At 40.6% G+C, this 14,746-nt stretch overlaps 1 protein-coding gene across 12 annotated transcripts in view; it reads right to left on the reverse strand.

The window, feature by feature from the left end:
• LOC135255309 (diacylglycerol kinase zeta-like) overlaps positions 1-14,746 on the reverse strand; it is a 127,787-nt gene that overhangs the window by 34,941 nt on the left and 78,100 nt on the right. For 9 of the 12 annotated variants that reach the window (XM_064336310.1, XM_064336313.1, XM_064336307.1 and 6 more), the window contains 6 exons: positions 13,838-13,949; positions 12,935-13,134; positions 9,392-9,492; positions 4,825-4,904; positions 3,823-3,867; positions 1,303-1,372 (listed from right to left, as the gene is read on the reverse strand). In XM_064336310.1, coding sequence (XP_064192380.1) covers positions 1,303-1,372; positions 3,823-3,867; positions 4,825-4,904; positions 9,392-9,492; positions 12,935-13,134; positions 13,838-13,949 — 608 coding nt within the window. The remainder of the gene's footprint in view (positions 1-1,302; positions 1,373-3,822; positions 3,868-4,824; positions 4,905-9,391; positions 9,493-12,934; positions 13,135-13,837; positions 13,950-14,746) is intronic. The other 3 variants (XM_064336312.1, XM_064336302.1, XM_064336306.1) reach the window with 1 other exon arrangement.

Consider the following 14,746-nt stretch of genomic DNA (forward strand, 5'->3'; position numbering starts at 1 on the left):
GGACCGCACTGTAACAATGCCACACAGGCTAATTTTTCATGGACGACACTGCATTCTGTGCATGTCACCTTTCCCACACTAATAACCGCTCAAAAGCCTCTCTGTGGGGCGGTGTCTGAAGCTTGAACCTTGCTTCCTTCATGCTTGGGAAATTTGCACTATTACCCATAGACTCTCCTGCTGTGGGATTAAATTAGGAGGTCTGAATATGTCACAGTGGCCAGCTGGTATACAGAGAGCTGCCTTGTAGGAATTGCAGACCAAACACCCAAGGGGGGAACCAATCGCAACTGAGTGTAGAGAGAGTATTACTTTGACCCTACATGGGAAATATAAGATCTAGGCACTGGCATAATCATTATTTAAAACATCTAATTTACTGCAGGACTACAACTGCTAGAAACTGCTCTTCTCTGTTTTCTTGAAGCTGTTTGCCATCCATGATATCTTCCTGTGTTTATGAATTAACACAGATGAGTGTTACTCAAATAAGATATTATTTTCCATGACTTTCCAATTACATTTTAGGGATGAATGTAGGATTTTCAAGGATTTAGTTTTTATGCAGTAGACAGAACTAATCTAAGCTACAGGCTTTTGCAAAGTGGGCGTTTGGGGCAAAACACTCAAAATGTTTGTGTCTACAAAGGTATAAACTTTACTTTTCAGTGATTGATGACTTTTTATAGTGGAATTATGTATGTATGAACTAGTGGTGCTATCCAAATTCTAGCACTATCAGCACACTGATAATGGCTAGATGTCTCTCTCACAATCAGATGATTTCATTTAGCCAATTTTCCATGACATTTCAAGGACACCAGGATTTGGTTTTAGACTTACTATAACTTTCTAGAATGCAAATATTTCCGAGGAGTTCCAAGAATGTTCAAGGACCACCCCTATCTGATGTATATGACGCTGCGATGTACTGATATTAACATTTAGGCCAACAGCACAGTATATTGTTTGCATTTGTTAACAGTTAAAAAAAATTGCTAAAATATTTCTCTCAACAGAACACATGAGATCACTGGAAACAGTGGCCTGATTCACAAAGCATTCTGAAAGAGGACAAAGGCAGAGGAACCCCTGTTCTCTTAGCATTACACACCAGCAGGTTTTCTAGCTCTCTGGAAACAGTCCTAAATCTCACACTTTTAGTAATTACACATGTTTAGTGTTAACAGGTTCAGCACAAAAATACCTAAGCAGGCCTCCAGAAATAAGGCTTGGTACCCTTTGACTAGAAAAACTGGATTATAATAGACTTAAACAGCAGTTCTTGAGAAGTGTACTTACAGTCAAGGAAACACCACTTTGGTGAGAGCTTCTGTGAGGATAGGGTCTTCGATTTTGTACCGTCCCCCTCCTGAGAAGAAAAAGGGAACTATGAGGATATCCCTTCTGTGGCTCACACTGCTGCCTAACCAGAAATCATTTCTGAAAGTTTGAAGCCAAGTACACTACAACAGAAACACTGAAATATTACAGATAAATATAATCATAAATGAGTGGCTATTGTTGAAATCTGTTTGACAGCATAGATGTTACACTGCTTCAGATGTTTTCAGCATTAAAGCTGTGATTATTGCTATTGAAATACCTACAAGCTCAAAGCCCATTTCTGGCAGATCAGAAAATACGGTTTAAAATGACAGATTTTGGATTAATGAGCCAAGCTGAACAACCAGTGAAAGATAACACCGCAATGTTTCTGATGCTGTTTCCTACAAGAAGCAGAAATAGAGACGTGGAAACAGAAAAGAGAGAAAGCCGACAAGAAGTGGCAAGGCAAACAGCCACATGGGAAAAAATTGAACATTAAAAAGAATTTCTGGGCTATGGTAGCAACACAGGTCTTTGAGTCATCTGCAGAGGCTTAGATAACATGGCCAACAAATGAAGACAAAAAAGAATAACCTTAACATTACTTTCAAAATTCTGAGTAGTGCATCAATAAAACAACTAACAGCGTTATAATCTTTGTCTCATCCTGAAATGGTGACACAAAACTGTTTAAAGAAGCTGGGTGATGTCATCTCCAACTCCAAAAAATGCACAGCAGCCAACTAAATATAATACTCAACGACTCTGCTGTGTGCTCTTTGACCACCTAAGCAACCCCTTCAGTTTTTTTGAGTGCACACTGGGGTTAAGTACGTAGTTTCATGCAGTTTGGAACCCTTACTGTGCTCGGTCTGGTGGGCTGGACTGGAAACAGGGTAACAATGGCTCTCTATCCCAGCTGTCGGCATTGCCCACGATTCACACTTCTGTCCCCCCACCCCCCCATTGCTGTCCTCTTTAGTAGCTCCAGGATGTGTCTACCTCCAGTACACCCTGGACACATTACAACCCAAAGGGGTAGAAACCTGGCTGACAGGACTAATGCATCAGTGCTTGTTTGATCCTCTAAGTCATACTTGTCAGCTTATCGCAACGACAGAGCTGAATTTTTAAATGCCACCTTAAAAGAAAAAAAGGAAGGAAAAAAAGTTCTTGTTTCAAGATAAATATAAAAAGCTAAATTCCAGGTTCAGGTCATGGCAAAGTGTGTAAAAAATTTTAGGCTACAGCTGTAAACAAGGAAGTACTATTTTTCCTTCTTTGCTTCTTAATCACAAGTATATTTAGTCTCAGCAGAAGTCTCTTCTTTTGCTCAAATTCCATGTTTAAGTTTCTTTTTATGCAATACATGTGGCTATTTATTGACAATAATGTTCAAACAAGCTAATAAAACAAAGCTCTTTCATGTAAACATTTTAGTGAGAAAAGTGGTTTTACTACCAAATTCCCCAGTTCGAATTTTGTGAAAATTGTAACCAAATGTTCAAATATATGAATTAAACACTTCCTTGTTTAGACAAATTGAACTAGGACAACAAGACATAAAGTTCCAGAATGTCACAATGCAAAAGCCAACTGACTTGATTTGTGACTTGATTGTGCATTAAGACACCACATCTGACACCAGACACAAGCTTTGACTGCATTGACAGTCACCATGCATGCCCCACGTTAGCGATGGGAGAGGAAAGCTTCAAGAACTATATGAGGTGTGCACTCACAGTCCAATCAATGATGTCTACTCTCCATAGCAAAAGACTATGATTTGTTCAAGCGAGTGACTTGCTGAAAACACAGGATGCTCTCACACTCTCCCATCACCATGTGTTGCCACACAAATCATGTTCTACAAAACACATCACGTACTGCACACACATCATGCTCAGGAGCCCTGAGGAACAAGGAACAAAGCTCTTTCATTTTTATAAATGAGAAGTTATAGGGTCACTGTATAGGGGCAGGAGGAAACCGAGGATTCTGGGAGGAGCATTAATGATTTAAGAGTAGAATCCGTAGCGGTAGGGGAGTTATGCCTGGGTGTACAGGGATAACTATCACAGCAGTGTGCATAACGCAGAATCTGCCCGCTTAGCACACCTTACAGTTAGCAGCAGTTAGTGGTTAAGGAATTTGGGGTACTGTTCCTGTACCCTTGATAGTCCTTAAACTGAATTCCTTCCTTCAGCTACATAAATGAATAATATGTTAGATATGTCACTCTGGATAAAGGAGACTGCTGCACAAAAAATGAATTACAATGATACAATGAGTGACCTTTGTTCATAAGGTGAATTCCACCACAGCATAAACATACAGTTTGTCCTTCTGCAAAAAGTCACATTGGTTTGTTTAGTCTAGAGATTATTTGCTGAAGTTTTCCAGCAAGTGGATAAATTAAATATTTTAAAAAACTATTGTTTCAGACTTGTTCCAGGCCATGAGGAAAACTCCACCACTGACACATTTACACACCTGGAGTACCAGTCGCTGGAAGGAGGGGTGAAAAGAGATGAAGTCCTGTGGAAAAGCACCACATGGTGAAACGGAATGGGACTCGATGTTGCCAATTTTGTATTTGTTTGCACACGGGGACCATGCCTGCTGAGGCAGTAGTGGCAAGCTCTATCAGTTCATAAAAATACCTAAACCTGGGCTCATTCAACATTTTCCCTTAAATAAATCCAGGTTTTATTTCTTCATAAAAATAGTTGTCGGATTAATTTTGGTGCATCTCACCAATACATTTTTGTGGAGAAAAAACAAACACCTGCATTTAATTGTAAATCAAAGTTGATGAAATGATCAAATGATTGAATCCAAGCCATAGTGTCATTTATTGTAATTGAATAAAAACTGAAATCTGCTACAAATACTGCTAGTACAGTATGAATTCGCCGTTGTGCAAATGAAGAGAGACTGTTATTCAATTTAACCAAGGAATGAGGGATTATAAATAAACAGCTTAAAATATCTAAATCAATTTTTGAGATGTAGTTTCAAATAAAGTAAGAATAAAGTAGTGAACAGATGACTGCGCACAAATTTCACGCACTATTTCATGTGCTATATTTCACTAATAATGGAGCAGAGCGTGGGGAGCAAGATCAGCAAGGTCTGTGGTGAAATTCCATGCACTCCAGAAGGGGGAAGGATCACTGCAGTGGCGTTATGTAAATCATAGAGATAAAATTGGTGGTAACGTAGTCTGTTACTACTACAGGCCAGGCTGATGCACAAGTAATCCCATCAGTAAATACTCCTAAAGCAATGACAAAATGTATTAATGTAGGCTATGCTATACAACATTTTGGTTTAAACATGTAGCTCAGGGAGAAAAAAAAGCATGACAAATTTCAAGAGGTAAGAATGGAAAGATTCCATCTCCTAATAACTACTTTTTCACATTCAAACACTCTTTCGATTCACATTTTATCTCTCTTTCCCCCCCACCCTCTCCCCCCACCCAATAATTACCTCTTGGAGCCTCTCAATGTGAGACCGACACATTTCCAGGTCACTGTCTCCCGGGATGACGATAAGGCCCAATGGTATTGCTGAGAAAAACAAGCAAAGAAAAACAAGATTCCATAAAAAACACATTACACTGCAGATAGAGATCTCAGTGATGCTGTCGAGTCACCGTTCTTACAGGGAAGATTGTATAGGCAGTTTGATATACATGTTCAGCAAAGCTACCACAGTGGTCAATACTGTATATGTCAAATTTTGTGACAAAAAAAGATTGTTTAAAGAATTTTGCTTTGGCATTTTGAATGCTGCACTAGCTTTCACACACCACTTACTGAAAAACAACAAAGCCTTCATGAAGCAGCAAACAAAGTGCACTGTTCATTAAAATGGTGGCCAAATAAAATGGATAAATGAAAATATGCATTTATGCATATGTGAATCATGAAGCTCTGCCGCATTAGTAATTCATTCTGGTGGGTAGACCTAGGTGGATGAGCAGATACCAACCTCAACAACATGAAAAAATGCAAAACACCCAGTAACTATCCAATTAATCTAATAGGTGCATACAATGTGTACTGACAGTAAGGTAATAAACTTTGTATGGTCATCTATTGTATGGTAAAAACAATGCATTTTATTTATAGCACATTTTCCAGCAACAAATGCACAAAGCATTTTACAATGAATGCCTCTCATTTACCCATTCACACACACACCACACACACACACACACACACTAACGGCGATCAAGGCAGCCATGCAAGGCGCAAACCAGCTCATTGGGAGCAATGGGGGGGTTAGGTGCCTTGCTCAAGGACAATTCAACACACTCAGAATACCGTGGATCGAACCGACCAATTTCCAGACGACCGCTCTACCTACAGAGCTAATGTCGCCCCGGCATCGTACATAAGAGTTGCAGCAATGCATTATGGACCGGCACAGTCCAGTTCAGAGCAAACACAGCTCAAAAACATAACTGGATCGGCAGCCTGTGTGGCTTCCACACTGACATTTTCTGCGGAACAGAGAAAAATTGTTTGAAGTTTCTTGAAGTCCATTAGATGCCTATGAGAACGCCGCAAGTCTTCTGTCTTTTGACTTTATGACATGAGCGTTGCTAATGGTTATTAGTGATTATACACATAACTGCCAAATCAGATTAAAAACCAAAACCAATGCCTCAGAGGAGCGCCTGGAGCACTTATGAGAAATGTAGGCAAATGTGCAGGGGGTCAGGGGTCTGATTAAAAACATAGTGATCTCAAAGACAGCTAAAGCAAGTTAAAAACATATTTCTTTACCTTATTTGGGAAACCCCCCATAGTAAGTTGCACCATTTATGCAAGAAGTCAAAACTAAGACTGAATCCCAGATAAACAGCACAGCCACAACCACACCCAGGGGGTTAGCCTGCACATGACCAAAAGTAACTGACTGCCAAAAAACAAAGATTCAATTCGGACCACTGCTGAATTTACAGGGTTGTGTTTGTTGTGAATGCACTCTTTAGTACATCAGTAAACAACTGTAGATGAGATAATCAACATAAAGAATGTGTTAACTATGATGCAAATCCATAAGATGTTCAAAATGTGGAAATTTAGACCAAGACTTATGAATTAAATACCATGCCTGAAGGGTGCCTCCCTAGTTTCCCAGGCTCACAAATGGCAGACTCCTTCACTGTAGAATGTACTGTTGCCTAGCAACCCAGGACCATGCAGTTTCTCATTCAACATTCAATTCAACTTTTTCACTGTTTTTTTTTTTATTCTGTTCTTTTCCTCGGTAGAAGAAGCAGCAGCATTCTCTGCTTCCCACTGTTGTTGGACAATCCAGATGGCTACAGGGCAGGTAGCGTATTTAAATGTGTCTTTAGAAATCAAAAACATTGTCCTTTAAATAATCTGTCACAATAAGGCAACAAGCAAATGTAATTTTCTAAAAGAAATTATAAGAAGCATTCAGTGCTTTGTATGAGGGCCAGAGAAGCAAAAGTGAGGTCAGAACAGCAAAAACAGTTTTCTTTGACACACAATTGACATACATTTCAACAGGAATGCCGACTATAATAAGGGTATTTCATTTTAAATATCCAACATGATTCCCCTTTATGATTCATATGAAAGTATTTTGAAGAGAAGATTAAAATTGATTGCCCATTCAAATGACCATTTCAAATGAAATCACAGCAAGCATGTCTCTCAACATTGCAGTGTCATGGCAACCATCGATGAGAGTTGACCGCTCCCTTGCTTTTCTCAGTACACACATAGTATGGGCAGTGGGAAGGCGTCAGTAGTAGGTGTGTTGGACAGGGAACTGGGAACTGTATATAACCATAAGGTTGCTGATTTAATTCAGTTTCATCTTCTAAGAAAATGAAACATTCTATATTTCTGCATTTCATTGAGTCTGTCTTTACTGAAAATCAAGGAGTGATAAGGTGAATCAAAAACACCGCAATGCATTCATATAGCAGTTGAACAAAGAGTTTTGTTTTGTTCAGCCAGCCAAAGGTCATAACTGGAGACATAGGTATAAACAGTATTTTTTCTGAAGGACCAGTTCAGGAGTCTACCAGTGAATCACATGTACGGACGAACACACTTTTGCTATTACTGCCCTCTAGTGTTGAGAAAGCAAATAGTTTGAACTTAATGGAAATGGCTTTCTACTGACATTTACTAGCAGTCGATACAATGTTGGAAGCTGCTGTGAGAGTGATGTAACGTAGTTTAAATACTGTTCAGAGTTAAATAAAACTTTGAGTTAGTCTCTTATTTAGTAATATTAGGGTTAAATCTGTGGCTCGATATCAAACAAAAACTGTGATCTGAAAAAAGGGGAAAAAAAACCTCAATCCCATCTTTCTGAAAAAGCTTTGCCAATTTGGAAATTTTAAACTTGGGCGCTTTCTAAATTACTGTTCATAGCTTCTAAAAATGTTAAACAGCCTTTTCCTGAGCAGGGGTTTTTACTTATAGAGAAAGGTCGAAATTCAGGGACCGTAATTACCTAATAACAACCCAGCACAAACTTTGCACAGTTGTTAATCTTTCTCATTATTTTTACTCTATTTTTACACACCATACTGTTACAAAAGAATTTGCCATAGCCCAAACCAGCAATTACCACTGAAGGGCTCCAGTAGTGTGAAACATGCTATAATTCAAAAGGATTTGAGTCTAGCCTTTAAAAAAAAACCATCTTGTTTGGGTTCTCAAAGCCTTGTGTTGTTTACATAACCCTGTCTCAAGATTGCTTTAGTCGGTCTTGTTTGTAGCAGAGTTTTGTCATGGTATGCTGCAGTAAAAAAAACACGAAGGCAACAAGCTTCAAAGGCCAAACCAAAGAACAGCGTCTAGAGGCGACATTTAAGAAATTACGCAAACAACCTGAAAAAAGTCCCGGCTGCTTCATTCGCTGAAAGCAAACAATCTACAAAAGCTGTCTGGGAAACATTTGGCAGTGTGTTTGTGTGGATAATCAGGCCTTGTCATATTTAGGAGATGAAACTCCAACTGGCTTACAGCAGCAATTACCCAGCTACCCTGGTAATAGGTACAATACAGTCCAGGAGAAAACCGAGTTGCTGGTAATGTATCTCCAGGCATCAATTAGTGACAGCAGACCGTTGTTCTATCATTAGCGCCTTGCAGACTTGATGTCTGCCTGGTTGCATCACTCTGAGTTCTACATGCTGGACTGACAAGCTGATGAGGGCAGGGAGACCACGGCACAGCCAGTGTAATCCCCAGCACCCAGAGGAAAGTGAACGCCATCACTCTCCATGAGGTGGCTGCTAAGTACCATATAAATCAAAGGGACTTCCATACTGAATTAGCCCACATAGCGCATAGGTGCACCCTTTAAACAGTAGCCTGAGCTGAAAGGCTTCCACATGCTATATTTGTGCTAATGCATGGCTGACAGTGACTGAGAGAGTCACACACCCAGATTTAGAATAGATTTAGAGTAGATTTAGAATAACCTTTGAGTTCGCTGAGAAGTTTGTGGTAACATTCAGGCCTTGCTGCTGTAAACAGGGTCAATGGATTCAGACCACTGCGTGGCTTACTGATCAGACTGATCCATCCGCAAAAGGCACATTAGGCCAATCAAGCTACTGCGCTGGTAGAATGTTGTTTAAAATTTAGTTAGGAGATACCCAATCCAAAGAGGAAAAAAAGTTCCAATATGTTTTTTTGCTGCCTACAGCTTGAGATATGAAAGGCAATTTAATTAATGCATGGAAAAGGCTAGCCAGGGATTAGAGTGCAAGTGAAGAATCTTGGAGTGCTCGAGACCAGGCTTGACTGCAGGCAAAATGTCAAGCATGGTTGAGCCAAATTACTTGTTCTCGTCATTAAATTTTCTTAAGTTTTTATGTTTTCAGTTTAGAGCGTAGGCCATTGCATATGGTGCTACTGTAAGGCTTTACAGGCCCAGAGCTTGAAGTCTAAGAGGCATTGAGAGAGAGAGAGAGAGAGAGAGAGATACAGACAGACAGACAGATAGATAAATAGATAGACAGAGAGAGTGTGTGTGTAGGTGTACTCACAGGCCTCCTTCAGCTTCTCCTTGTCGTAATGCAGGGCCTCGTAGTCATGCATGCTGATGCGGTTCACGCGGATCCGGAGTCGTTCAGGAACCGGCTGCTGGCTGCAGTCAAACAAGAAAGACAGCAAGCAGTTATAATCCAGCAACTGTGCAGGCTGTCAGCTCAGTGCTTACCATCCTATATTCAACAGTGGCTTCTAATACACTGGAGTTCAAAACAACCTCCCCAATGGACCAAATGCTCTTAAGGTGGGAGAGTCTGTGGTCATTGTGGTTATTTCTATAGGAAAAAAGCCTGAAAAGTGCCAAGCACTCGGTGCTGTAGATGTATGGGGAATGCCATTACTCGGCTGATGGCACACCTCCCATCCCAATATCCATTTTATTCACACTGGCCTCAATAATTCATTATCACATTAGTGCATGTGATAATTCAAATAAAGGCAAGTCAACAGGGTATATCTCCAGCACCTAAGGCCTCTGCTCTTTTAAGGTTTGCCAACAACTTCACAGAAACGCTGGTTCAAGCATTTATCAACGGGAATTGCACACATCACAACACAGCAGAAGAAACCTAATTCCAGCTGCCCTGCAGGCCCTGTGGGTATGATCCCAGAGACTCAAATCCAGGGCTCAGGAGGTGATTTTACAGATACAGATGTTTCTACCTCCACTTTTCAACACTTGTTAACAGGATTTTCTGGCAGAAAGATTATTATTTTCAACAGACAAAGAGCCTAAAGCATAATAAAGATACTTCTTCTACCCCGTTAAAGTGGCATTCCTTAATTTTTTTCCTATAAAAAAATGTCACATCCGATACTTGTTCACGCTGGCATGTTTGTAGTAATGTCAATGCAATGTGTTTGCGTTTTGAAATTTGTCCTCTATATGTTATTTTCCACTGGTGGTGTTGGGTGCAACACTCCCGCCAAACTATTCAAATATGATGACGCACACACAGGAACTTGCATGCCAAATGCGATCAAGCAAGGGCTTAAAATCCAAAAAGCGTCTTTGAAATTTGGTTTGATATTTTGCCCAATATTACCATGTCAGATGACATTGTTGGTAGTCTCTAGGCAGTCCACATTCTCCAAAAAGGCACCTCTGGATTATTTTCTTGAAAAAATAAGCAATGGGCTCCTATAGCTTAGTTTCAAAAGAAATGGAATTTGGTATTTGGAGTGTGAAAACAAACTTCTCTAACCACCTTCACCACAAATGTCACCAAAACCGCCAAAATTGGAAAATTAAGGATAGCCACTTCAAGGAAAAGGGATTACTGGACAACTGGCCACGCAACACAGTGATGCCCAACTGAAGTCCATCCACAACCACAAAGATGAGGAGAATCAGTAAGTGAAATAAGGTGTCTTCTTCAGTGCCCTCGAAGCAAGACTGACAAGGAATATGAATTGCATGTATCCTCTAGATAAGAGCATTTGCAAAAAAGTGAAAAGTAATGTGATCCAGTAAAGTGATCCAATTAAACCAATGACTAGACAACTGTTTGTACAGATGCTTATGCAACCACAAGCATTTTAAGAGCTCAGTTTGATTTCCTTCACCAAAATAAAAACTGATAACTGCTGAACCACTAAGGTTTCATTTTACTTGAATAGTGTTGTTTAGAATTATGTCACTAACTGACAGGATGTGTAACTGCATCACAAGTCTCTCTCTCTCTCTCTCTCTGCTCCAAAACATTTTTAAATTGAGAAACTACTGGGTTTCAGTATCGTACTACTGAATTGCCTGCAGTCACCCGAGTATGAAATTAGCAAATACATATTATTGGATTAAAATTTAAAAAAATAAAAATTTAAAAAATAAACCACATCTGGCATAGATTGTTGGTTTTTCAGTTTTGTCCACAAGGAAAATGAAAGACAGTTTAATAGACCTGTGCAAGCCTTTCAATATCCCTTCACAGCAGATACATCAAGTTCAGCTTACTCAAGATTCCAAAGTCGACAAAAGGCCAGAGGTTTGTTGTTGGCTTCAAAAAGAATAAAAGTGCCCATTTTTCCTTGTCTTCGGGAATTAGACTCCGAGTCCCTCATAGCCCTTAGGCCCATCTTTGTCAGCACTTAGGGAACCCTGTGAATCCTATTAACGCTCCCGTGTCTGTACAGTCAGGCTCACGCTCTGACATCCTAGTGAAATTCTCACAGCAAGAGCCCGAATGCAATTTCTGCTCTTTCGCTTATACAAAATCATTTCTCATACTGCATCCTAGACCTAATAAACCTTATTACAACCTAAATGATAACACTTCAGCTTCTGGGGTGGTACATCCAGTCAATGCACTCGATGCCGCATCTGACAGAATCAATTGCTGTCTTTGGCAGTGCTGTCTGTGGCCAGCAGTCACAGGAGGGGGAAGTCTAACTGCCTCAGGCTCACTGTAGGAAGGTAAGGGAGGGTTTCAGTTGCACGTTAGCGCTCAAGCTGCCTGCGCTAACTGCGCAGTAAGCGCAGGTCGCCGGCGTGTTGACTGCGCTGCTGCTAAGCCAGTGGAACGCAGAGTGGAAAGAAGCAGCTGCAAGTGTTTCAGAGGATGTGCTAGTCTGCACTCTCCTGAATCTTTTGATGATACTGCAGTTATTGAACAGGGTTACAGTTAAGACTGGACATTACAAATTGGAAAAAAAGAAATGGTATAGACAGGGGTAAAAAACCATATAAAGAATGTGCCAGACAAAACCTGAATATGCCAGGTTTCATAATCAGACTCTCTGCATCCTGTCTGTCAAATTCCATAGAAATGACCAGACTCAGACAAGGCTGTGCAAACCAAAGCGACACAATGTGTAAAATGCGGAAAAAAGGCCTGAGTTCTGTTTACATGATTATGCTCTCATCTCTCACAAAAAGATTAAAAAAAGGGAAAATATAAACCAGTTAGACAGCTACAATGGTATGGTCATTTAACATTAGACATGCAACTGAGGATTAAGACACATGAGACAGGCTTAATGACAGACAATATATATGTGATTTAGGCAGACACTCCAGGGTCAATCTGAATGGGAGGGCAGCTCTTAGCAGGGCAGCTGGTTTGATGACAAGACTATTACTCATACTGGATATGAAACGCTATCAACTGGAAGTGCTTGCGGATAGTTCGCGAGAGAGTGGTCAATTTTAACTATATCAAAGTCAAATAATATTTTCAGGTCACTCTCACTTTAATCATATTAACTTCAGGGAGAGCAAAGAATTTTCGGTAGTTTAAAATACCACTACCAACAAAAATGACATTCTGTTTACTTTTATGGAGAACAATTAAATGCAAGATTGGCCATGTAATGTAATGACATCCAGTCTGCATACAGAAGACTGACACTCCTCAGGACTGCTGTAGGGAATGTAGGGATGCTGAGATCAGCCAATCAGATTCATGGCTTGAACCTTTCAGGCTGAGAGACAACATGCCTGCTCAGAATTGACATGATTACATACGACTGGCCTTGGTGCATGTGCACGGGACTGCTGAGACTACTTTGTGGTGAACCTGGCTGCTCGCATGCTCACTCACTCGTTTAACAGGGGGATGGAGGTCCTCCGCTTGGTCTTCTGCACCATGTTGGCCTGGTTTCTCAGGGAGATCTGAATGACCGAGGGGGCCAGCTTGCAGGGCTCCCCGTCCACCTGCATGGGGATGGACTTGTAGGTGGTCAGGGTAACCTTCTGGCACTGGTTCAGCCTCTCGCCGTGACCTCCGACCTGCAGCGTTGCCTTAGCAACAGAGGAGAGAGGGGGCTCAATAACACATTGTAGAATTTTGCCGGGAGACTGGGAGAAGGTTGGCATGAGATATTCAGCGACTACAATGAGAAAGTACCCTGGATTTAATGTGTCATCTGAAAGACAGTGTCTCCTGTGCATATCACTACACTGGGCCATTGGCTTTCTGCATAGTCATGAGGAGGACTGGCCCACCAACACCACTTTAAGCTTAATATGTATCCTAAACAGCTGCTTTTACCTCTGGACATAGAGTAGAACCTCAGAGACATGATCCTCTGTGTTATGCACTGACTTATGTACTGAAGCTCCTTAGCAGATTATACAATGCGAATAGATTTTCATTGTTATTATCAAAATGGAAAGTCAAACTCATGACTGATAAAATACACCTCTCCCTCTATAAATACCTTTCTTGGCACCTTGTATTAAACACAGATTAATTTACTGACGGACAGCGTGCAAAGCAGTTTAAGTTGAGCTGGATAAACAGAAATCTCCTGTCCACAGACTGCTATTTCCCTTTCAATGATTTTTAAGTACAAATGCAAGTGTCACACTTTTCAAAGAACGCATCGTTTCTTTAATTAGTTTTAGACTTCCCCGAACTCACCAAACTGTAGTTGTGAATAAGATAAAGTAACTAACACTTCAAATCCACACCATACAGGAAGGAAAGGTGTCATGGCCCTACCAGAGACGTCATGGTGAACCCGATGACCTCGATGCAGCCGTCGTCGTGTCGCTGCGGTTCAAAGTCGTGGTGCTCGCCAGGGTTACCCCAGGGCATGGTGCCAGCACAGTACCTACGAGACACACGCAAGGGCGAACGTGATCGATACTGCAGCCACGGGGAAACCTGAATCCTGTCACGCCAGGGATCCGAATCGATACGTATTAGCTTGATTCCGCACTGTCACAATAGGCTGAGCTTCGTCTCCGCTCATGAAATGGGGGCAGCAGGCAGCTGTGCCCGGGTCTTATCTGCACAGTAGATACAAATGAGCTGTCAATGACAGGAGACAGAAACGCTGCAATAACAGGCCCAGTGCACAAGTAAACATATCGATTTAGATCATTTGTTTGGCCATTTTGTTTTTGAATTCGGTGTGACCTGGCTTGCCCACTCGGGGAATGTAAAACAAAACAACAACGGTAGGTAAATGCTCATGTCATTAACCAATAACCACTTCAGTAATCATTCTGAATATAATTGGTATAATTATGCCGCTATATAATGTTTTCAAGCTGAGTTACTCACAAATACAAAGCATGTACTCCATACATATATATAGAAACACAATTCTAAAAAAAAAACTGCATACCAAATTATTGATAAAAAAATGATGCCAAGTTTCAAGTAAACTTTCAGTAAAGTACAATATTTTCAATTTATTGGTGTAGCTTGGCCCAGTGTTTCTTCATCTTGCCGTCTCAAGAGAATGCAATCTTGGCTAATGTCAGCAGATTCAGCAAGTCAGTGATTAATGTCTCATGGAATGCATGTGGTAATGCATATATGCTATATGAAACTAGAACCTGTGTACATTTTTTCATACCACCAAATTACTTGATATTTATTATATTGCAATGTATATATTGC

The sequence above is a fragment of the Anguilla rostrata genome, chromosome 5 (assembly GCF_018555375.3).
Source record: "Anguilla rostrata isolate EN2019 chromosome 5, ASM1855537v3, whole genome shotgun sequence".
NCBI lineage: Eukaryota > Metazoa > Chordata > Actinopteri > Anguilliformes > Anguillidae > Anguilla > Anguilla rostrata.